The following is a 24,122-nucleotide window of genomic DNA, read 5'->3' as shown; positions in this document are numbered from 1 at the left end:
ACCAGGGGCAAGTGCCCAGGAAGTTCATAAATTCTTAGAAATATATACAAATAGTATAAGCATTAAGTTATTAATGAAAAATTTATAGCTAATATGTTATTAGCCCTTTCTTCAATTAACAATGAAACAAATAATAGAAATGAAAAGCTAATTGAACTTCAAATCTTCTGAAAGAGAGAATAATAAGTTGTTGATTGCACCAATTCATGTCTTGAGTATTCGATTTATTCCTTGGTAAGGTTTTATCCAAGGAAAAGATAAGGTATTCTCTATTCGATATAGAATCCTTGAGAGTCACAATTTCGTTGCACTTGGACGATCATGCGTTCAACCATAAATAATCATATTCATAAAATCTGTTGTCTAACAATTGTGTAGATGGCCGCAGGAGCTGCAACAATGTATCTTAGAGATTGTGTGCATGTATGTGGCTTGTTTCTTAATGAGCATATGATTTTCGTCTTCATCTGCGACTTCGTTTTCATTTTGGTCTTTGTCTGCCGTTGAGGCCGATGCTGACAGGAAATGCGCCATCTGCACAACGAATGCAATGCCAAATGTATCTGTCAGATACGCAAAGCACTCGCTAGCCGCTCTAGCTGACATTGTTAATTGAATATGCATTGCATTTAATGCTGGCTTTATTAATTTATTACGCGCATCCGCTTAATGCTTTACCTTGCCTAGTAGCAGCAGTAGTTGATCGTTAGTTGGTAAGTAGAGTTGGATTAGTTAGTTCGTATGGCAAATATGGCCGTTAGATAAGCCAAAAGCCACAAAAGCAAAACGAAAGAGAAGAAAAAAAAAAAAGGATTCCACAGCATTTGCAACATCTGCCACAAATGAGTTTCGTCGCCATTTCCTGGCATTTTAATTGATTTGTTAATGGATTGCAGTCGAGGGCCAACCAGAGATGAGAGATGGCATGGTAGATGGGAGATGATCCCAACATACCTTAACAACATTAAACAAGGCAACTGCTGCCGGGTGTATAATTGAGCACGCACGCACCCACAACTTATTATTATTATTATTTTTTTTTTTTTGACTGACTCTTTACCGCATCAACCATATCCACATTCACATCCACATCATCATCGTCGTCGTCGTCGACGTCGTCGTCATCTTGTGTGCCTGCTTCCACATTATCTACTTTGGCCAATCTCGCTCAAAGTCGCTTAATCAGCTGCCAGTGACAGTTGCTGCAACGCCCCATACCTCTAACTTGCCTCCGAGTTGCCTGTCGACTCTTTGGCTAATGCAATTTCGCTGATTAATCACAATAATTTGTTGTGGGGGATTAGTTAGCCAAGTCGAGTTAACTCTTCTCGCAATGCGTTTACATATTCGTCATACTTTCGCGCTACTATTAAGTTTGTGCCATTATTATTATGATTGTTGTTTTCTTGAATTCGCTGCATTTGTTGCTATTTTTATTTTATTTTTTTTTTCCTCTGCTTCTTCTCATCTCTGCTGTGGCCAACAAAAGTATGTCAAATTGCAAATACACGACACGCAGATAGATACTACAACCAACAACAGCAGCAGCTACCACATATGGGTATGGATCACCTACCTACCTCACCCTCTCTCTACCCATTTGGGCAGATGTTTGCAGTTAGATAGACGGGGTCTACTCAAGAAAAGCAAAAAAAAATCCTCAATTTCATTTAATAATTTGCGGAAATTGGCATTTAAAAATTTGCAGTGCCTTGTTAACGTTTTACAGACTGATTGTGAGACTCTCTCAGCCTCTGTGTCTGCCTTTTTGGCCTTTTTCACACGCTCCCGCGCACATTGGCATCATAACCGGGGCTGAGAAATGCTCGGCCATTTATCTACTGCTGGTTGTATTTTGCTTCTTTTTCTTTCTCTCTCTCTCTCTCTCTCTCTCTCTCTCTCTCTTATTTTATTTATTATTTTTTTAGTGGTGCAAAATTGAATTTTAATTGCCAAACGAAAAGTTAATGAGAAAAGTGAAAGCAAGGTTAAAGAAATTAATTTTTTTGGTTTACATAAATGTACAAACATATGTAGCTACTTTTTACTTTGTGTGATTTTTCAATCGATTTGTCGGCATTTACGATTTGCTGCCCATTGGTTTCATTCAGTTGTTCGATCTGCAATTGATATGTGTATACGCAATCAGCATTCATTCATTTGCATTTCCATTTTTAAAATGTAGTTCACCGATAAGCCACAAACCACACACACACACACGCACACACACACAGAGACACAACTGATGACGACTGTCATCAACATCGAGTGGCGAATTGGCCTGGTCACTGAGAGTCTGATCGGTGCAACAAATCATCATATCAGGCGATACTCGTTTCTCATACACTCGTCGTACGTTTAGCCCACAAGTTTTCAATTAAAAATAAATAAAAAATAAATTTAAAAAAAAAAAAAAACAAGGCGTTGACAGCTGCTTACCAATATTTTTCCCAGATTAGTTTTACTTTATATACTCTTTCAATCAGTTGAGGAGCAAAAAAGGCGTTTTCCTTGCAATTCATTTCCTGTGTCTAAAGAGATTTCATTTGTAAGGGGAAAGTTCTTCAAAAATGTAAACCTTTAATAATAAACCAACAAGTTCCCAAGTGTAACTATAAATTTGTTGGAACAGTTTGAGATCACATCTCAATGGTCAATTTTTTCTGTTGATTTGATTTAATTTGAATCTGAATAGATTCTATTAATTTATAAAAAAAAATTGAATGGATTTTGTTTTTTTTTTTGGGTTCTTTTCTGAAAAGTAAACTGCCAAACTTTGACCGATTTTTAAAAGTGATATCTTATTTTTATGCTTTTAAATTTCAATTTTGAATTGAAGTGTAACTACTAATAATTAAGTTATCCTTTTGAGCAAAAGACCATAAGTGCCTTTCTTAAAGCTCTAGTTTTCATTAATCAATTTTTGAAGTATTTGAAAAATTCATGTCTTTATTTCAAAGTTAGAATAATGTCTTTAAATCTGCATTAAAATATTGAAAAGAAAATTTTTGTCAATTTTGGGAAAAAAAAATTGCTATGTATTCTCCAAATATTTAATGCCATTTTAAATTTTGCCAAATTGCGATTAAATTGAGATTCGAATTGATTATAAATTGGCAAAAATACAGGCTGAAGAAAATAAAAGATTATCGAAAAAACGTACATATGTTCAAAAATTCAGTAAAAACAAAAATTAAATATTATCTTTGCCAATCCTTTTTGAACGATTTTCATTCATGTTCTAACTTCCGCAATGGAAGGTGATCTTCTGATTTACATTGTAAGCCCGAAAATTTCGATTTAGGTTTTTGCATTGCTTCAGTTCCCGCACTGACTTAATTCGGCACCGATACCAAAAGATCATTCAAATGCTTTTTAAAATTAAGCGCCTCTTCATTTCCAACTTGTCAAAATTTATAAGTATAACAGGCATTCCCAACCTTATCCAAGCCTTTAAAATTAGACAAAGGTTATTTGTAATACAAAAGCATTAACTTTCAATGCACTACATCTGATCTTGATCTATCATCAAAAACTGTATTACTAATACATTAAGCCTCTATTTTTTAAATCTCTAATTTTGTTGTTCTCGAATTCGATCCCCCTGAAGGGTATTTTTTCCCCCCGATGAAGCAATACTGAAAGGTAGCTCCGTCGGGAATAATGGAAAATAATAATTTGTTGTTTTGTTTTTTTAGTTTTTAATTGTGCATCTTGTTGGTTTCTATTATTTAGCCTTTATTGTTTAGTTCCCATATTAATGTCATGGTAAATTGATAAAAATGTTTAAAACTTAACTTTGAATATTAAAACTGTAAACATTTCACTTCAAAGTAAGAACAAGAACGAGATATTGAAAACTATTCGAAACTCAAATTTATTCAAGTCACTACTCAATTAAATCTAAAGAGTTTTCTTTTCAAATATAGGGTATTGAAAATTCCTTATTCTTTTTGAGAGTTGAAATTGAAAATAAAAAAAAAATTTTCATCATGTTACTTTTAATTAAATATTTAATCGCTGCCACCAACAGCAAACAAGACACAAACCAAAAACTAGACCAAACCCCCCCGCTTAACCGCAGCTCCCGCTTAGCTGAAGACCAACTCCAATGACTCCGTTGGCAGCGAAAAAAAACAAACTAATGTCGCCGCTGTCATCCATTAGGCGCGCGCATTCAAACAAGGTGCGAAAAAAGATGCCGCCATCGCCATTTTGTTGCTGCTGCTGATGTTGCTGCTGCTGCTGCTGTTGCTGTTGCTGCTGCGACGCGACGACGACATTATGATGCGATATGCGATATTATATCTAAATTGTTGATCGCTTGCATTACTTGGTCGCCAGCAGCGCAGAGGCAGTTGGTGGTGCTCGGTGGTTCGGAGGTGGCATATTGCTCTTGGTGTTCGTGTTGGTGGTGTTGGGATTGCTCCACAAATATGGCCATCAGCCATAGGTAGCCTTGGGTGTCTGCTGCTGTTGCTGCTGGTGAAAGAGCTGATGTTGAATGCGTGGCTTCCCCCACCTATTAAATAAACATATAAATAAACATTGCTGACGGTGAAATTGGATTTGTTTAGTGCGCTTTCTTTGTAGCTCTTAACTATAGTTTTCCTACTTCTCCTCCTCCTCCTCCACCTTCTTCTCGACTGGTGTATTTTTTTTTTTTCAAATTAATTTGCGCACTGTCGGCGCGCTTTGTGCAATGAAAACTATGTTTAATTGTTTCGCGCCTTGAATTGCAATTGCAATAAGGAGCGATCCAGCTTTAGCTTTAACTTTTAACTTAAGATGCAGCAACATCATCAATTCGGTCCATGGTTCCAGTTGACCACAGCAGCTGCTGCTGCTGCTGATGCTGCTCCCAGCAGCTAAGTCAAAGTCTGCCTGTTGGCGGACTTATATTTATGGCCTCTGACATTTGAACCTCTCCCCGACTTTGGCCAGGAATGCGGTGGCAACTTTATACTTTTTTTTTTCTCTGTGTGGCCAAATTGGCCAGCTGCATTAGAAGAACAGGCTGCATAGAATTCGGTCAGCTAAAAGCCACGAAATATGAAGGCTTATTTAGTGTCGACATGCCTAAAGACATAAACTATGCAGCAGCAGATTCTAGAAAAAGAGAGAGAGGGAGAAAGAGCTTATCTTCATCCTTCACCTAGCAGGCATAATATTTTCCTCATTAGAGACTTAAACAAACTGCATAAAATTTAATATAAATTTTTCAATATTTTTTGAAGAGAAATGTTTGAGAATCAAGTCAAATTTAATAAAATTTTGAAAAATTTTAGTAGAGTTTTCAAAATATTACGCATACGCATTGGAACTAATTGAATTTGTTTTCCTTCTTATTAAAGTTAAAGGCTTGATGGGTAAACAGTCAAGGGGTCAACAAGTCGTATGAGTAATATTACTTTTTGTAGAGATTTAAAAATTATGTCGAAGGACAGATAAATTTATTTGCTTCAACTTAATAATTTCTATGGATAAACTGTTTGAATATCGAATCCAATTCAAGAAATTTCTTTACTGACTACTTATCTTTTCATTTCGAAAGCCATTAAGACTAACTCTTGATATTTTTCATATCTGAAATCAACACGTGCGTGTTTTTCTTATGCCATCTTTCTGGTTATGTGTGTGTGTGTTGGTGTGTGTTGGTGTGTGTGTGGTGGCTGGACTGACTAGAAGATATCGAGTTTGAATAAGTTTGTACATTGTACATACATATGTACATATGTATGTTCATTTTCTAGGAGCCGCAAGTGCCGACAATCTCAACCGGTTGCGATAGCTGGCATGCAAACAAACAATACACCTTCTTTTCTATACAAGCTCCAACCTCCAAGCTCATCATATTTAGCTCCACAGGTCTTCTCCTGGTCTATGTCTGGGTTTGTTTGTGTGTGTGTGTGTATGTCATCAAAACGGACGTTAATCATACGCTTAGCATGGCAGCCATCGCCGATGGCAATCATCGCTTAGAATGTCCATGTGGCAAGTATTTATTGAATTAACACAGGCCATGGCCCATGCCCCATGGTCAGGGTCCTGGCAACTTGCAACACGATTCGAACAACTGACTCTCTGGCTTAGTAAGTTGGTGTTGGCTTGGCCTGGCTTGGCTTGGCTTGACTTGGATTGGGATTGGAATTGGAATGGGATTGGCAGCGTCCCGAACATAAATATAAATGTAAACGTAATTGTTGTCGCCATTGCCATCGTTTGCCTTGTCATGTCAAAATGTAACTGTCACATTGGGTTTGACATGTTTTTTAACACTAATTTTACACGCATTTTTAGAAATCGTCAACTTCATCAACAGCTGTCATCATTTTTCGAGCGTCGTCACGTCCGTTCCCCGTTTCAAAGTGGAGTTGGAGTTGGAATTGGAATTGGACAGTCGTCGCCAACTGATCGGCGATAAGCTGCATTCACCACCAACCATCATCATCATCATTATCATCATCATACAGTGCCATTGCCACTGCCACTGCCCCTGCTGCTGCTGTTGCTGCTGCTTATGATGATGCACTTGCTAGCCAGTGGTAAATCGGCTTTTCGGCCACAACCAACAACTACAACAACAACAACAACTCAAAGTCGGTTGCATGCAATATTGTCACCACATTAACGTCTTGGCCTTTTGTGGCCACAATTTATGACTCCTCTGTGTGTGCGTGTAGCTCATGTAGTTGGGATACAAGATTGGCTTTGGGTTTTTGGTTATTGGGATTGGGTGTGAGCTCGCTCTCCCTCCGCTAAGCTTGTCTTTTGGAAAGTGAAAAAATAACAAAAATAACAAAAATAAGAAAAATAAGTAAAATTGTAATCGCCTTTTTGCCATAAAATAGTTAAATGAAAATTGCTTTATTACAACTGTACCGCGCATGCGTGTTTTGTGGCTGCCTCTCTCTTTCTCCCTCCCTCTCTGTCTTTGTGTGTGTGTGAAAGAAATACATCAAATGCCTTATCATGGCAAAATGTCTGACTTATAGGCCATGTTCGAGTAATAAAAGTCATAATAAATCGTTATATTCGATTAACATATGACTTTAGAATACCAAAAAAATATCTTAAAGATACTTATGTATCTGTATGTGTATTCTTTAGAGGATCAGTCTAAAGTGTATAACTATATATGTATGTATATATATATGTATATAGCTAATCATATCATTTGGCGTTTTATTGCCTATGACTAAGTCCATTTGCCAATTTATGGCTTTCGTCCAAAACATATTCAGGTCCAACAGATCTTTAGTCCAGCATTCCTGTTTTTTAATGTCTCATTTTCCCTCTGCCTCTATATGTCTGTCTTTTTCTTTTCTCATCCAGTTCTTTTCGTTGATATTGCTATAATTTCTTAGTTGCTGCCATAAATTCAAATGCAAACTGCATACATGACATGGCCGTTAAAATTGAAAAGAAGTGTGAGAGAACTGAGGTAGAACCAGTCGGTGGGTAAAGGTGATGCTAAGCAGGGAAATAGTTACTTAAAAGCAAAGAGATAAGCAGCATTTGATATGCGGCGGCAAACACATTAAACAAGACAGAATGAGACAGCATGATCGAGAACAAATTAGCCAACAAGAAATGAGACAACATATCATTTAAGACATTATTCAAATAAATTATACAAATGCCACAAAAAATACACAAACAGAATCCCATTTCTGCTTCCCCTCCCCCTCCCCATCAAAAGCAGCAGCAACAGCAACAGACAAATTCATTTTGGCCAAACAGATAAAACAAAGCAACTCAAACTATGAAATGCAACCACGAAGTTATTATACTCTCACTTTCATGGCTATATGAAGTTTTAATGTATCGAAAGATATATTTTTTAAGTATTAGCTTAATGCCTCATAACTTTCGATTACAGGATCGATTAGTCACAACAAGGACTTAAAATATAGACAAAAAACATTTGAAAACGAGAATAGAAAGCAAGTCTTGGGAAATTAAGAAGCCAATTAGTACTGAGTTTAAATAATTTCATAATTTTTGACTTCATTTACAAATCAAATGATATTAAAGATTCATCTATGATAACCCGCAATCAATTACCAAGTTTTTTCTTTTTTACTTGTATTAAATATTTTTAATGTTAGTGCAGAAAAGGATAACCGAATTTGTTAGAATCGAACCGATTCCGAATAAATTTATAGATTCATGACGATGACAAAAACAGAATTCTGAAGAAAATATTAGGTACTTAAAATTAACATAAAATTTATTATATAAAGCATTTTAATTATCCTAACATATTCTGATCATAGTTTGCTTTGAAAATAATATTTTAACAATTCAAAAATTGTTTGATTTCTTGATTCTAATATTCTAATCCTATTGAGTTCTATGGCAAAGTAGGAAATTCCAATTTCTATAAAGAGTATATAAAGAAAAAAAAATATTACCAATGGCAATGTTGTTGCTGTTGTGGTTTGCTGTTGTTGTTGTTGTTGCTGCTGTGGTCTATGATAGCAAACTTACAACGGCTACAACAACGGCGACAACTTTGTAAAGTGTCAAAATAAATTCGATATTGTGGCTTAAAAAATGTTTATGGCCGTGAGATAAATGCGCGACATTTGTGTAAATTACACGACAGCAGCAGCAGCGGCAACAGGAGCGGGAGCAGCAGCAGCAGCAGCAGCATAAGGAGTAACGGATGCCGCTTTGGCCACCACTGGAAGCCACGCATGCTCAACAAGCTAGCTTGCAGCACTCTATTGCTTGTTGTTGTTGTTGCTGTTGTAGGTGTTGCATGTGTTTTATGGCACATGCGATGCAACTTGTAAAACTGTCACGTTAAATTTGCGTTTTATGTCAGGCACCCAAAGTCAACATGAACTGAACTACAGTTCAGGCAATGCCTAAGATGTGCCGATCATCATCATCAAGTTACAGAACCAAGGAACCAGAGTGCAATCAACTCAGTCTTATCAGTGTCAAAGACAAAAGACAACATCCGCACTAGAAATAGTCCAACTGGAGCTTATCAAAAAAATAAAATGAAAACGCAAAGGAAAACGAAACAGCAGAAGCAGAGCAAGAACAAGAAGCCGACAAGCCGAAGACAAAGTCAAAATAGATTGAAATGTAACTCAGATCTTGGGAGTTAGTTGTCTGATATATACATATATTCAAACATATGTGAAGTGACTGTAGAACTAGAGATTGGAATTTCTGTGTGGCAGTGACCTTAGCACTTCAAGGAATAGAAAAAGGGATATCGAAATGATCTAATGATATTAGGCTTTATTAACTTATGCTAAGACTTTTAGCGAGATAAATATATGTATATACATACAGACATATGTATTAATTTAACTTGTTGCCATTGTTCCCCAATCGAACTATCTTCCAGAATTTTTCACCTACATATATCGGAAAAGAAGTCACTTTTTAGGATTGGAAACATATTTTTATTGATTTCAAGTAAATTCTTTAAGTAGTTAGAGTATTTCAGTATAGAGGGCAATTGATTTATAAATCTAATAGACGAAAATGAATAGAAATGTCATGAGTGAAACGAAGCCAAAACAACTGCTCTGAGGGCTAAGTAAAAAAAGAGATCCTTATATAACAGGCACATCTTCTATTAATATTAAGACCAGCCATCGAGAATATAGATAAATTTGGTCACTGTAAGCAAGATGATTCGATGATGCCGCATTTTGTTGCTGCTCGCTTTTTCCGAGTCCAAGTCGAAGTCGGAGTGTAGTGTTACATTTGTCCCTATGTATGTCTATGTATCTGTTGGGATATTTTTTGCACCCCTCAAGAAATCCGTCACTGTGAATGGAGTTGGCTGTCATTTGCCTATTTACTTAGCTAAGCAAATTCACAAAAGTTATGGGACGATGTGGGCGATATCGTTGTCATTATTGTCATTTAACCGTGTGCCGGCTCTATCTATTGTTTCCTCTGTCTCTCTCTCACACACACACATGATCGAGAGATCTCTCTCTCTCTCTCTCTCTCTTATTCTTTTCAGTCTGTTTCTCTCGACTTTTATTGTTTACACTGGGCAATTGTTTTGATTCTTATTGAATTTCATTGAGTACCGCCGCCTACCGCTGACTTGGACGACGACAAATTGAAAATGAAAAAAAAATACATATATATATACATATATACATATACGCTTATGTATCATTAAAAGCCGCCTAATGAGTGTCTGTGATTTCGCATCGGCTCGGCTCAGCGCCAGTCGCAATTCTGTGCTGCCTCGGGCATGTTGTTTTCCAACTTGTTAAGCTTAGCAAAATCGATTAAATATTATCCGTTTCGGGCAATGTTACCATCATTTATCTCTGCCTCTACCTCTGCCTCCGCCTCTACCTCTGCCCCGGACACTGAAAACCCAACTCGCCATCCAAATCCAACAATATCTGAATCAAGAACAGATCATGCATCGCCGGCGCCAAGTGATTGTGACATCAATGTCAGAAATTTGGCAACCGATATTGCCAATTATGTGAGTGAGTCATTGTCATTATGATGATAAAAAAGGGAACAACAACAACAATAATAATGATGATGATGATGTGTTTCGGGGCTTTTGGTGCCTTCTTATCAGACCCAACAACAGCTTTGAAAATTTCATTAAACGAAACAAAAGCAAAAAACGTTAACTAAATCAATTAATTTATTTATTTGTTTGAAGTCTTTCTCTCTCTCCGTGTGAATGTGTGTGTGTGTGTGTTCGTGTGTAAGTGTGTGCACATGTGTGTGGCAATCGTCGAGAAACAATCTTTTCAAATGGCAACCAGAGCGCCTTTAAAACTAAATAGGCAATCGAACTCGAGATCATGTTAAACGTAAACAATTTGAGTAAGCCGGCTTCACATCTACATACATATACAGGGTGTTGCGAAATCAGTTTTCCCTATATCGTAGTGTGTGTTCCCTATGAATTTGCATGAGTTATCCAACACTGCAATTCACTTTTTAGTGGTTTAACCAACACTGTTCCGTATTAAATCATCGTTCATAGAAAACATTTTCGTATTGTTCTTTTTTTTTTGTATATTTTCAATTCATCAGAATTGTTGTCATTTTCGTTCTTAGCCATACCAATCGAGTTGCTCGAAATTTACTGGGATTATGGCTTTTGATAATTGTTTCACCGTCAAAGTTGACACTATAATCAGAAATTATATTTCACTTTTGGTCAAATTTACAACATGATTTTTGAACTAAACTACAAATGACAGCGGCTTCAGCTCAGGATCGAATATTCTATGACTTTCTTGCATTACGCATACGACATGTAGTCCTTCTGTAAAATATTATTACCAAATAATGAGCATATATACATAAGACTGTTAGGTCGATCAGCCACTATTTTCAGAAGTAGTTCCGCAATGGGAAAATGGAACATTATTTAAAAGAATACGAATACTTATCTGACGTTTTAATCCCTACTTGATCTTGAATCTTTGATGTACTTAAAAAAAATGTCAACACCGATCCTCATCCTGAGGCTCTCAATCAGGAACTTAGGTCTTACAGAAGTGCAAAAGATCTACAATTGAAAGTCTCCCCCATTTGCCATTTAACGAGAAACCTCAAAATGGTCGATTCAGAATTGCTAACTCAAATTTTGGAACTCTGATTGTCCGTTGTCGAAATGGCTGAAAATTTCGCCTAGATTCTCAACTAACTAGTTACATGCAAACCCCTATACACTCAGACCAGATCAGATGTTAAAATTAATCGTCAATCGACATCATTTTTAAAAAACACATAAAAGAAACTCTATGAAATCCGAGAGTTTTTGTAACATTTTTGGCACATTTTCATTGCCTAGACATTGACTTGTAACCTAATCTCTAGCTCAGTTTCATTACATTCCAATACTTTTATGTAGTAGTAAAAAAACAAAATCGAATCTAAATATTATTAATAATAGCTATATAGCCAGATGCAAATGACCATTTTGTTTTTTTAATAGTGGCGATCTTTTGTGATTGCATCATGTGATTTTATCACATTTTTTATTAGCTATAATTCCACTTTGTGTTTACGAGATTTTGAACACAATTTTTTTAATGCAAATATTTTGATTTGAATATTTTTCAAAGTTTGCAAAAACCTAACTAATCTCTTCAAAATTTGATTACTTGAACACTTTGAGCTACATACTTTAAAATAATTTTCCATATGGATTTCTGTTACTTTTTTTTGCTTGTTTGTTTTTATTTAGTTGACTAACTCAAAGACAGATCTTTATATGTATGTTTAAATGAATAATCATTATACAAATCGTTAAATGTTATGAAATTTTCATTTCATTAATGGAACAGACACTGGAATGACCTTCCCCGCCTAATGAAACTAGGCTTGTAATCGTAATTCTCTTCCACATTGAACATTTTTTTTTAGTTCTCTTATCGATTTTGATGTGCAAATGTTAATGGAAAATAATGTCTTAATTTCCCAATGAGATTAATTGACCGAACAGAATCAATTAAGTGTCATTTTGAGGGCAACAGACAGACAGACAGCCAGAGAGAGAGAGAGAGAGAGAGAGGGGGGGAAGATGAGTGCTTGTGGTTGGGTATTAAATCCCAAACCAAATTAAATGAAAATCGATCGGCTTGCATCACCCTGTATACGCATCTATGTCGATCTAGTGCCATATCTGATGAGCATGAAGAGCTCAGAGCAGAGCAGCCAAGAGTCTCGCTATTAGCCGGCTGAGGCTAGCTAACTGCTGATTGTGCTTCTGCTGCTGCTGCATCGAAACTGTGAAACTGGAGCAATTCCCCCAGACAATATTTTCATTCATTGGGAGTGGAGACATAGACACAGACATAGCCAACAGATACATATAGAGATGATGGTGGTGGTGCTGGTGCATGTGCAGGCTGACTGGCTGACTGGCTGGTGGACATGCCCCCAAAATTGGCTTGGGGCACATTATCTCGTTGCCGTTGATCGACGACAAAGACAAAACAAAAAAAAAACCAAAAACGGAAAGTGAATGCGCACCAAAGCACGCGTGCCTGACTACGACCCAGAGATGGTAGATGGATGGAAGCTAGTTAGTTGCCCCAAAACCCAGACCCAGACCCAGACCCATACTATCTTCCTCCGGCCGTTCTCCTCTCTCTCATTCCCCCAGCTGTTTCTCTCTTTCCAAACACCAACTTGCCCATAATGCGGCCGCATCAATGATTTTATCAATTCAATTGGACGCAGCAGGTGATTAAAAATTGGTTAGAGCAACAAAAATTATCAATGTGAGATGCTTGATTGGCTCGTGGATGTGGATGTTGCTCTTGTTGTTGTTGTTGTTGTTAGTGTTGTTATTATTGTTGTAGTTTTTCAATACCTTTGGGGAATCAGCTAGGAGGAGCCCCACTAATGTCGTTCAGTGCCGGATTTTTGTATGTAATTATTTACCTTTTCGATTAAAGAACTTAAACCACAAAAAAAATGTATACATTTATATTTGGAATTAAATCAAGTCATTACTTTACTTTTTTTGAGCAAAATCGATCAATTGAACTAGTTTAGTTATGTATTTTGGGCCAAAGAGTTATTTTCTGCACATAAAGAAGCATTTAAAGCAATTTTTTAAGATGCCAATTATAAAGGTTTTAAGTTCCGCAATCTTTTCTAGACTTTTGTCAATATATTCAATATAGAAACTACAGATTTTCAGGCAAGATTAGAATATACATATACTTATTTTGGTGAACTATAGTTGACGACATTTATAACTTATATAACTTGTATAATGATAATCAATTTGAAATCAGGTTTGAAACTCTTCGATATTGTCAAAGATCGGAATCTATTATCTCTATTTCTATACTGTTTGATAACAAATCTAAATTTCACTTATGAAATTTAAATAAGTTTTGTTTACAATGGACCCTTGAAACGTCTTAGTCCGGACCTGTCGATAAGCCATAGTTGAATCATTTCATTTGATCTGTGTTCGATTGGATTTTAATTTGTAAAGTGGAGGCTAATTAGAGCGTCGATCATTTCTATGAGTTTCACTTTTCTACATTGGTTTTCTGTTGTTGGTTTTTTTTTTTTTGTTGGGATTGGAACCAAATTTGAAATTGAAATTGAGACTAACTGGGATCGGGACCGAGGGATCTGTGGGTTACCTTGGCCTGGCGTGGGCGCGTTTTAGTTGTTTTTTTCCTTGGTTTTTGTTGAAGGTTTCCCACTGATTTGTATCTGTTTTGTTTGTTTATTTGTTTTTTGTAGGTCACCTCTTGGCTGGGACATGATGGTGCAGAAAGTTTGCAGAAATTCACCCAAATCCAATGGGAAAACGAAGATCAATTTAAGGCACAGGAGCAAGAGTTTGAAAAATATTATTTCATAGCTATGGTAAGTGAATAAAATGCCACACAATAAAACATAATTCTCTATCTTGTTCTCGCTCTCTCTCTCTCTCTTATTCTCTTTAGAAACATTTGGCCAAGGGTCGAGATTTGCATGCGGCAGCAATTAAAATTTCCGTACTTAGCGAAAGTTCAAATAATTTAAAATTGGTTTTAGATCAATTTGCCCAAAAATTGGAACAGACACGTGAACGTATTGAGGGCTCAGCTCGTTTATTGCATTTGCTTATTCAACATCAACGTGAGGCAGGTGCCCAGGATGAGCTGCAACGTCTGGCCGAACAAGTTGGGGCCACAGCATTGCTTGAGAAGCATCTGGAGAAGCCATCAACTGTATTGAGAAAGAATATATCGGTTACCACCCTGCCTGTGGCGAGTAGTACACCAAATCCCATGATCAATAAGAGGGGCAGCTATCGCTGTAGCTCTGGCAATGGCAGCAACGGAGGCGGCAGCAGCAATTGCAGTTGCTGGCGTGAGAGTCGCAATCTGGAGGACATGGATGAACCGGAAGAGGAGCCCGAGGATGTTGATGTTGAGGATTGTGATGCCGATGGCGATGGCGAGGAGCAACAATCGAAAATTGCCGATTCTGGTGTCGGTGTGTGCGATAATTGTGAAAGGAATCCAAAATTGGCACGCATCTGCTCCTGTCAGAGTCTCAACGAGAAGAGGTAAGTGCGAATATACAAATCTATTGTTGGTCATTCAATTTTTGAATCATCTCACTATATACATATAGTCACGATGAGCTGCTTGAGGATGAGTGCTATGATCGGCCGACAAAACGTTATATGGAAATGCATTCACCCATGGAGGCAAATGCCCATCTGCAGTGCCATGGCTCCAGTCTGGAGTTACCCAAATTGGAGGAACTAAGCTGTTTGGAACCAAAAATACAAAAGTAAGTCCATCTCTTGAGGAGTGAGAGTGTCCAACCATTCTGTGATACCTATATACATATTCTCTTGTTCATCAGAACGCTTCTATTGATCATGCGCGAGATGATTGGTACCGAACGCGACTATGTCCGCTCCTTGTACTACGTGATCGAGAACTATATTGATGAGCTACTACGTGACGATATACCGCAGCCATTGCGAGGACAACGTAATGTGATTTTCGGTAATATTGAGAAAATATTCGAATTTCACAATTCCCATTTTCTTGGCGAATTGGAACGCTATGAGCATAATCCGCTCAAGGTGGGCGCTGCCTTCCTCGAAATGGAATCCAAATTCTATTTGTATGCCCTGTACAATAAGAATAAACCGAAAAGCGATACACTGCTAAGTGAATACGGCAGTTCGTTCTTTAAGCCGAAGCAAATGCAATTGCAGGATAAATTAGATTTGGCCTCGTATCTACTGAAGCCTGTCCAGCGTATGGGTAAATATGCTCTGCTGCTCCAGCAACTGGTCAAGGCCTGTCGCAGTGTGGAGGGGGCAGCGCTGCAGGAGATCGCCGCCGATGTGGAGGAGCTGCAGCGGGCCGAGGAGATGGTTAAATTTCAATTGCGTCACGGCAATGATCTGTTGGCCATGGATTCGTTGCGCGATTGCGATGTAAATGTCAAGGAGCAGGGACGTCTGCTCAGGCAGAATGAGTTCCTTGTGTGGCAGGGACGCGGTGGCAAAAAGACTTTGCGTCAGGTGTTCCTCTTCGAGGAGTTGGTCCTATTCAGTAAGGCAAGACGCTTTCCCGATCACAAGGTATGCCCAGCATAATGAAACGAATTCTCTTCATTTCCAACTAATCACAGCCAACTTTGCAGAATCTGGACATCTATATATACAAGAACAGCATCAAGACCTCGGATATTGGTTTGACAGCGCATACAGGAGATGCGGCAACGAAATTTGAGATTTGGTTCAGAAAACGTAAACCCGATGACACTTGGATGCTCCAATGCATGTCGGAGGATATTAAAAATGCCTGGACGGAGGAGATCTCCAAATTGCTCTGGAAGCAGGCGAAACGAAATCGAGGTAAATTTTCTTTAAACTAAACGAAAAATATTAAAGAAAATAATTTTAAATCTGTCAGAGTTCAATATGAATTTCTCAAAAAAGAAGAAAAATAATACATATCAAATTTCGGTTCGTTTTGGATTGGGCCTCCTAAATGGTTCGAACTTACATACATCCGTTTTCACTTATAAGCATTGCTGAGTCGCTCAGCCATCGGAATCAAGATCTCTTATATTGCCATCACTCTCACACATATCGCATTTACCATAATAAACAAAGTCTTAATCATATAGTAGTCCAATCGGGCCTTATTCTCAATAGAAAGAAGCTTAAAAAATGAAGTTTCTTTAAAATGAACCAAATCTTAAGAGATTAGTTTGCAGATGAAAGGAAAATAGAAAGAAAACGTTTACTCATTTATTTTTTTAAAACAAATCAATACCAAATTCTACAGAGGTTCGCCTAGCGGAGATGTCATCCATGGGTATTGGCAGCAAACCCTGCCTAGATATACGACCCAGTCATAATCAGATCAGTGATCGTTCTATACCACTTGCCCAGCTAAATAAAAGTAAGTCCAGTTCATTTAATTCTATTTGGGTGTGATGAATGATTATTTGTGTGTGTTTTTTTTGCAGCTCCCAAACTACGTTATTCGGAGCCTGGAGGCAAAGGCAGCATGCGACGACCCAATTCGTTAATATCGGAAAGTTCACTATCGAGTGGCACCAGCACCACCAGCAGCTCGTCCATTAGCGGTGGCTCCTCATCTGGTCATGGTGGTGGTATTGGTGGTGGCCATGAGAGTAACTCAAGTAGCCGCCATACATTGCACTTTGGCAAATTGCCCGGTTCGAGTCACAGTTGCCATAACACTTTGCCCGGCCTGAGTAGTGCTTCAACCACTTTGGAGCTGATCAATGAGACGCAGGCCCTTAAGTTGAGCAATCATGAAGTTGCGGCTCCTGCTGCAGTTGCAGCGGAGAGCACCACCACCACCACCACTTCCACCTCCACAACGTCGGGTTCTTCGAGCAGCAAGCGTCATCATCATCACAAGCGATCGACAACAATTGTCAGCCAACTGTCCATGGGTATTGAGCTTGAATTGTGCTACTTTTTCTAAATATACACACCAACATGTATAATTGTTTTTTGTTGTGTGGTCAAATTGTTGCTTATGTTGTTGTAGAATTGAATGCCAACCACCCACCCACCCAGCCAGCCACCAACATACACCACCACTTTACTCTGTATATAAAAACCCCAAAAAAAAACAAAACAAAAACGAACAAACAGTATTCCGTTTAGTAGTTGTATATAATTTTAAACCTTCTTCACACACACACACACACACCCTTCCCACTTGTAATTGTCTATTGAGTCCTGCTGCATGTACTTTCTGTTTTTCTCTCACTCACTCACTCACCCACTCACTCACACACTCTCTCACTCTGTCTGACTGAATGATGATGTCTCAATGATCCACCTACTGTCTCCCCTGTCTTACAAATGCAGAGAGCGGCATTGTTGCCGATATATCCGTGACACCGGAGCAGGAGCATGCCGCCATCACGGATCACTTAATGGGCAGCAAGGGTAGCTGGTCCACATCCACCACATCGGCATCCACAATGAGCGCTGCCTCAACGGTTATCCTGCGACGCTATAAATCGTATGCCCATGCCGCCGAATCGGCCCAACCGACGACGGATAGAAGCAGCAGCAGCAGCAGCACTAAATGAATGAATAATTCGAAATCGAATTTGAATTTCTGGTTAAATACAAATTTCATAGCTTTAGCAAATTAAGAAAACGGTTTCATCAGATTCATTATCCATTATTCATATTATATACTTTATCTTCTGTCTCTTTCTCTCTCTCTCTCTCTCTTTATATATACATATTATTATTATATTTTTTTGAATTTTTTTTTTTTTGTTATTTATTATCTATTGCAATTAAGTTGTGTTAATTTGTCATAATTCTCGATTTTTTTTTTTAATTATTACTATATAATTATAATTATTATTATTATTATTCTAATTATATTTTTTGTGTATTATTATTTACCCAATTTTCTAATTTTCGAACAATTTTTTTTATTTTTTTGCTTCCAATTATTGAATTCAATGTGTCAATGTCGAAATATATTTCGTAGTCCTTAAATCACTCACAAAATCGTAAAGGAAATACAAACAAAACACACACACACACACACATACACTCACATGCATACACATACATACACACGCAGAAAGTGGAGCCGAGATATAGATAGTTAAATCAAAGTTCACCACTTAAAGCTAATTAATATACATATATATAAATACATATGTAAACTAAGTGCCTACATTTACAAAATATGTTTAAAAACAAAATAAAATTATATATATTATAAATAGATACCACAAATACATACATATATATTATATATCTACAATATATATATATATAATTCTATTGTCAAATTATTGAATTATTTTACGCATAAGACGAGAAAAACATTAATCGCTTAAATGTTGCTTCAAAATATCGAATTCACTTCTATTTGGTTAATTTCTTAAAGAGTTTTACCCATCCATTCGATCGATCAAACAAATAAATTTGTATCTTTTAGAATTAATAATATTTATTCTATTTCACTAGCAATTAGGTAAAGAAGTTGGAGAATCATCTGCCTTTATTTTTGGGCTAACCGAAATAAAATAATAATAGTCGATTTTTCATAAAAATCGTGAGGTTTGCATACAATTTAGTTATCGAGATTTTAATGCAGACTTTCAATCTGCATTATTCTAACTTTAAAATAAAAACAGGAAATTTTTGAAAGGCTCCAAAAATTGACTGATTGATTGATTAGAGCTTCAGAAATTAGGGTTTATTGAAAGGTTTATCTCGCTTGGTATAACTTAATTATTATTCCATTTTAAAATTACATTTAAAAGCTTTAAAATAAGTTATTATTCTCGAAAATCGTTTAAAATTCGGCAATGTTACATATTATAGAACTATATTTTGGTAATCAAATGAACATTGAATCAACTTTTCAGTGATCAAAAATCTTTTAAGAACGCATCTTTTATATGGCTATATGCTTCAAAAATATAGAAATTTTAATAATTTTTGTTTTCCACTCTGGCAAACACAGCTGTGTCCAGTGTCCATAAGTCTGTTTGTATATTAACTCAGTTTCACTCAGTTATAAATGCGAAACTTGTTCTTTAAGATGCTTTCTAAAGTAGGCGGCATATTTGACAAAATCGGATCGGTAGGCACATTTTATAGTCGCTTTACCCAAACTAATTCATTCATTCGATATAAAGGATTTTGAATCTAACATTTATTCAGTCGTGCTTCGTCTCTGAATGGTGTACAGATATATTTTAATAATAAAATACGATTTGGAAAAAAAAAAATAGAAAATATAGAAAAGAAATTAGATACAGAGACAAGCGACAAGATGCAGAAATCGCCGTTAATATCGAAGATGAAGTCGAATTCTGTGAAGCTTGTGGCAACAACACAAGAAAGATTGCTTATTCAGGATTTAATCACTGCTTTGTTAGGTGATATACCAATCTATATAAGGACTAATTTCGATATCCAGCGGATTGCCCATCCCGATGAGCTATGGCAAGTGCATTTTGAAATCGACACTGTGCATTTCAGTGGTGAACAACGCGCTTTGATTAACGATTTCTTGCCAATGATGGCATATCAAGCTGTTGTCCATAGTTATATATATGTGATCCGTTTTAAACAATGCAATGGACGAGCTCAATGGGCATTGGCCAGTCTGTTGAGTAAAGAACTACATCGCTACTTTGCAATGCTATGGAAACTCCAGAAGCAATACAATGAGAAGAAACTCAGTTTACAAAAAGTCGTTGAGCAATTGAGTCCCTGGTTGCCTATCATGAACGTCTATTGCGGAATTGCTGGATATACCCAATATCTAAATTTGAATAGTGTACAGTTGATTAATCGGTTGGACGAATTCTATGACATGAATGATTTCAGCTCGAACTTGGAGTTAAACAAACGTCTATGTCAAATGATAAAGCAAGTTTCCGCCTTTTATATGGAATCGATACAAATGTGGACCCAAAAGGGCAGTGCTGGTTATATTGAGAATGAATTCTTCATTAGCGATATGGCCATGGATACGGAACCATGGGAAGATCTAAGCTATCCGGAGCAATGTTCCAATTTATATTGGGATCAACGTTATCGTCTTCATGTGGATCGTTTACCAAATTTCTTGATGGATCACGCCAATATTATTTTTCTCTCCGGGAAATATTTGAATATATTAAAGCAATGCAATGTGGCTATGACTTTAATTGATATTCCACTCACCTATCAACGCGGCGATTTGTCCCACATTATGATCATACAACGCAGCTATGAACTAGCAGCCAAGAGTCTTAAGGATTTCTTGGTTAACGATCATGAGTTGCTTTTCCATCTGAATAATCTTCGTTTATATGGTTTGCTTCAGGAGAAATCATTTGCGAAAAATTTGATGAAGAAACTAAATGTTTATTTGGAGGCCAAAGTGTCGAATTTAAAACTGGAGGAGTTGCAAGGTCAACTGGTTAAAGTGTTGCACAAATGTGGTGATTCCTTTAAAGATCTTATGCGTATTCAGTTAAAGGATTGCAGCCTTCTAGCCGATGACATTGGCTATGACCAACTCTGTGGCTACGATATTATATGCCTAAACTATGAAGTCAAATGGCCACTAAGTCTTGTATTGAACTCTGAACGTTTGGGGCAGATGCAAGTATTGCAACGAGTTGTTCTCTGTTTGCGTTACGTGCAATATAAGTTGGAAAAACTTAACTCATCCACTACATCGTCTAACGATCCGCTTTATACACATATGCTGCAGAGCTTTCAGGGTCTATTCGAATACATGTCCATGACCATTGAGTCACGTTGGAGGGAATTTCTTGATTCAGTGCTTGCGGCTGTTACCATTGACCAAGTGGTCTCTGCATTCAAGAACACTTTGGACCAAAGCATCGAAGTTTGTTTATCAACCGGTCCTGATTTTGTACGTTATGTCCTCAATATTGCCAGGACATGCATTGAATGTCTAAAAGGTCGTTATGGGAGTGAAGATTTTGCTATTCTAGAATATGAGAAAGAATTTAATCTGTTTTTTTTTTAATATATTCTTAATTTAGTTCAAGAGTTGGCCAATAAGGGCGGAGACGAGACCAAAGAGGCGAGCAAACCTATAATTGAATACTACAAGCAGTTGTTACTTTGCATGGACGAAAAGGGTTGCATTTAACTTCTATTTTCAAGACGAATTTCCATTCTGATATAATACATATTTTCAATGTATTGTATTATATATAAATTAAATGTAATGTATATTGTATAGAAAAAAAAAAAAAAAAAACAATCACCCCTTGTGTCAGGCAACAGAATTTTACTTGTTTAGTGCCTGCCGCCATTATAATTCTCAACTGCTTATTCGCCGCAAACGTACTACAAATGAGAAAAAATTATAATATTTTGCGGCTTGAAGTGAAGACAAATTTACGACCCCGAAACATCGTGTGGGCTCTTTGTCATTTTTGGCGAAGGGACGTAATTCTGATTCAGTTTATAACAATTTTCGATTTTTTTTTTTATTTTGTACAAAAATATAAACGACTCTTTGCAGCTTAATTAGAATATTGATTTTAGCCGCCATGTAGCGTGGATATAAACAAAATGTTATCATTTTGCTGTAACTCATAGTCTAGACCGCCCTAAAATAATAAGTTTTGTTAAAAGAAGAAAGTCTGACTAGGAATGGGAATAGGAAAAGGACTTACAAGTAGCTCCCAATCGGTATCGTTGACTAGCACCAAAATGCCGGGTCGCCTGAAATGAATGAGAAAATTAATCACAAAATAATTCTGTAAAAGTTTCATATACTCACACAGTGTCGCCTTGTATGAAAAGTTCGGGGCTTCTGGTCAATATATTGGCATGCATCCATTTCAGTAAACTACCAATGGTCCCTAGACAAATTCAACTGGGTAATTAGTTATTTAAACTCTATTGGGATTGATTTTACTTGCATTTCTGTGAGCCATCCAATGAGAGTTGTCGGCGTTTGATATTGCCAAACAGAAGTTCCGCGCCAGCGCTATACACATTTGAATAATTTAGTAAGTTAGACTTCTATCGAATCGATTAGCTGTAAAATACCTGAGCTCCAATATTAACTTTAAGTCGTTAGCCATAAGATGTCTTATTTGCCAGTGTTTCTTATGTTAATTTTTATTTAACTCCTGTTGCACGTTTTGTTTTGGTTTTTATACTTGTTGTTGTTCTTAGGGGCGACCACCAAAGTATCGATATCAAGCTATCGAAGTTTTACGAATCATCTCAAAGATGGCGCTAATGTACAACAGGTGGCGCTTGTGTGTGTTTTCCCACTATTACCCTATTTTTTGTAGAAACTAACTAACTAACTTAACAATTTATATCAACAATGGTGCAGGTGTGGTTTATGGACGATTCTAAAACGGATCAGCGCTTGGACCACCATCGCAGCCCACCTGCTTTCTTGGAAATATCCGAACTGCACAAGAAAACTGGCGTAGAGTACTACAAGGCAAGTAGGAGATCTCGAATTGCGTTGTTTTGTTTTATGTTGACTCTGACTTTTTGACCTTGGCTTATCTTCATCTAGATTAATGCCGATGACTACCAGAATGATCCTCTGCTCAATGAGCTGCGTGCCAAGCGTGGCTATACCTATGAAGATCAGGTGTGCATTCCAAAGGATAGATATCCATCAGTCATCCTCTCTTATATGTACCTTTTCCTTTCTTCTGTTTTGCAAGATCACCTGCTCGGAAGAATGCCTGCCGGACTATGCCAACAAACTGAAAGCGTTCTTCACTGAACATTTGCATACGGATGAGGAAATTCGTTTGATTTTGGATGGATCTGGTTTCTTCGATGTGCGCGAGTAAGTGTCCTGCATAGTGGGAGAATCAAAAAACCATTGACTACATTAACTCTTTCAATTGCAAGTGGTGACGACAACTGGCTACGCATAAAGGTGGTTAAAGGAGATCTTATTATTATACCGGCTGGGATATATCATCGCTTTACTCTGGACATCAATGTAAATACATTTAATAGTTTGTGTGCCATTTTTTTTTTTTTATCAAATCAATTAATTTACCTAACATTTACAGAATTTTATACAAACTCGCCGATATTTCATCGGAGAACCGGTATGGGCACCACATAATCGACCAGCAGATAATATGGATTGCCGTAAAACCTATTTGCAGCATTTGTCCGAAAGTTTTGTGCATTTGAATAAGGCCTAAACCTTGATGCTATGTAATACATGTTTTTATACAAATCCAAGTGCAATTAAATATACCGAAAAACTCGTTTTGAATGGTAACGGTCATGTGACGGCGAATTCAATTGGTAGCTCGCTGAGCGAAATTTGGATTGGCAGGGCGAAAATATTCAATTTGGATCGGCGAATGTTCATGTTGGCATCCAATGTTCGAGTTCGCCTTTTTCGTTCGATGCTGGATTCGAATTTCAAGTTGCATCGATATATATCGAAAAATTTACATCGATCTATCGTACATAATTGTTACGGCGAGAGGGCAAAAAGTTACGGCGAGACGGCAAGAAATTGCGGCGAGAGGGCAAAATTTTAAGGCGAATTTCACGTCTTGGGCGAATTCGGCCCTGTGGTTGTTGTTGCATTTAAGAGTCACGGCGAAGTGTC

General features: G+C 37.2%; 4 protein-coding genes across 5 annotated transcripts in view; 3 read left to right on the top strand and 1 right to left on the bottom strand.

The window, feature by feature from the left end:
* The window catches only part of LOC6639324 (triple functional domain protein), a 56,001-nt gene extending 37,810 nt beyond the window's left edge, over positions 1–18,191 (top strand). The window contains exons 1-9 of one of the 2 annotated variants that reach the window (XM_023181761.2): positions 10,261–10,483; positions 14,239–14,364; positions 14,445–15,052; positions 15,121–15,282; positions 15,358–16,090; positions 16,153–16,366; positions 16,803–16,919; positions 16,987–17,442; positions 17,867–18,191. In XM_023181761.2, coding sequence (XP_023037529.1) covers positions 10,301–10,483; positions 14,239–14,364; positions 14,445–15,052; positions 15,121–15,282; positions 15,358–16,090; positions 16,153–16,366; positions 16,803–16,919; positions 16,987–17,442; positions 17,867–18,093 — 2,826 coding nt within the window. In that variant the 5' untranslated portion in view covers positions 10,261–10,300 and the 3' untranslated portion in view covers positions 18,094–18,191. Of the gene's footprint in view, positions 1–10,260; positions 10,484–14,238; positions 14,365–14,444; positions 15,053–15,120; positions 15,283–15,357; positions 16,091–16,152; positions 16,367–16,802; positions 16,920–16,986; positions 17,443–17,866 lie in introns of those variants that run through there. The other variant, XM_023181762.2, reaches the window with a different exon arrangement.
* Positions 18,192–19,765: 1,574 nt separating this feature from the next.
* LOC6639326 (gamma-tubulin complex component 2 homolog) lies at positions 19,766–21,684 on the top strand. The gene is made up of 2 exons (XM_002062138.3): positions 19,766–21,459; positions 21,544–21,684. Exons 1-2 carry the CDS (start codon positions 19,812–19,814, stop codon positions 21,651–21,653), a joined length of 1,758 nt encoding a protein of 585 aa, XP_002062174.1. The 5' UTR covers positions 19,766–19,811; the 3' UTR covers positions 21,654–21,684.
* Positions 21,685–21,978: 294 nt separating this feature from the next.
* On the bottom strand, positions 21,979–22,735 carry LOC6639146 (ubiquitin-related modifier 1 homolog). Its single transcript, XM_002062139.4, has 5 exons — positions 22,565–22,735; positions 22,435–22,502; positions 22,293–22,374; positions 22,186–22,234; positions 21,979–22,119 (listed from the first exon to the last, which is right to left on the bottom strand). Exons 1-5 carry the CDS (start codon positions 22,597–22,599, stop codon positions 22,051–22,053), a joined length of 303 nt encoding a protein of 100 aa, XP_002062175.1. The 5' UTR covers positions 22,600–22,735; the 3' UTR covers positions 21,979–22,050.
* Positions 22,736–22,811: 76 nt separating this feature from the next.
* LOC6639147 (1,2-dihydroxy-3-keto-5-methylthiopentene dioxygenase) lies at positions 22,812–23,783 on the top strand. Its single transcript, XM_002062140.4, has 5 exons — positions 22,812–22,973; positions 23,052–23,129; positions 23,206–23,333; positions 23,399–23,492; positions 23,566–23,783. The coding sequence occupies exons 1-5, from the start codon at positions 22,851–22,853 to the stop codon at positions 23,701–23,703; spliced, it is 561 nt and encodes a 186-aa protein (XP_002062176.1). The 5' UTR covers positions 22,812–22,850; the 3' UTR covers positions 23,704–23,783.
* Positions 23,784–24,122: the final 339 nt, after the last annotated feature.

This window comes from Drosophila willistoni (assembly GCF_018902025.1).
Source record: "Drosophila willistoni isolate 14030-0811.24 chromosome XR unlocalized genomic scaffold, UCI_dwil_1.1 Seg144, whole genome shotgun sequence".
Lineage (NCBI taxonomy): Eukaryota > Metazoa > Arthropoda > Insecta > Diptera > Drosophilidae > Drosophila > Drosophila willistoni.
Note: the sequence above shows the minus strand (reverse complement) of the source record. Positions and strands in the feature narration are given on the sequence as shown.

What these genes read in the sequence shown, in the direction of transcription:
- LOC6639326 (XM_002062138.3), top strand. Translation starts at nt 19,812, where the DNA reads ATGCAGAAATCGCCGTTAATATCGAAGATGAAGTCGAATTCTGTGAAG. An exon ending in ATGCATTGAATGTCTAAAAG is followed by an intron (nt 21,460 to 21,543) that starts GTCGTTATGGGA and finishes TTCTTAATTTAG; the next exon opens with TTCAAGAGTTGGCCAATAAG.
- LOC6639146 (XM_002062139.4), bottom strand. Translation starts at nt 22,599, where the DNA reads ATGGCTAACGACTTAAAGTTAATATTGGAGCTCAG. An exon ending in ATTGGATGGCTCACAGAAAT is followed by an intron (nt 22,375 to 22,434) that starts GCAAGTAAAATC and finishes GAATTTGTCTAG; the next exon opens with GGACCATTGGTAGTTTACTG. An exon ending in ATACCGATTGGGAGCTACTT is followed by an intron (nt 22,120 to 22,185) that starts GTAAGTCCTTTT and finishes TTATTATTTTAG; the next exon opens with GGCGGTCTAGACTATGAGTT.
- LOC6639147 (XM_002062140.4), top strand. Translation starts at nt 22,851, where the DNA reads ATGGTGCAGGTGTGGTTTATGGACGATTCTAAAACGGATCAGCGCTTG. An exon ending in GCTATACCTATGAAGATCAG is followed by an intron (nt 23,130 to 23,205) that starts GTGTGCATTCCA and finishes CTGTTTTGCAAG; the next exon opens with ATCACCTGCTCGGAAGAATG. An exon ending in GGTTTCTTCGATGTGCGCGA is followed by an intron (nt 23,334 to 23,398) that starts GTAAGTGTCCTG and finishes TTCAATTGCAAG; the next exon opens with TGGTGACGACAACTGGCTAC.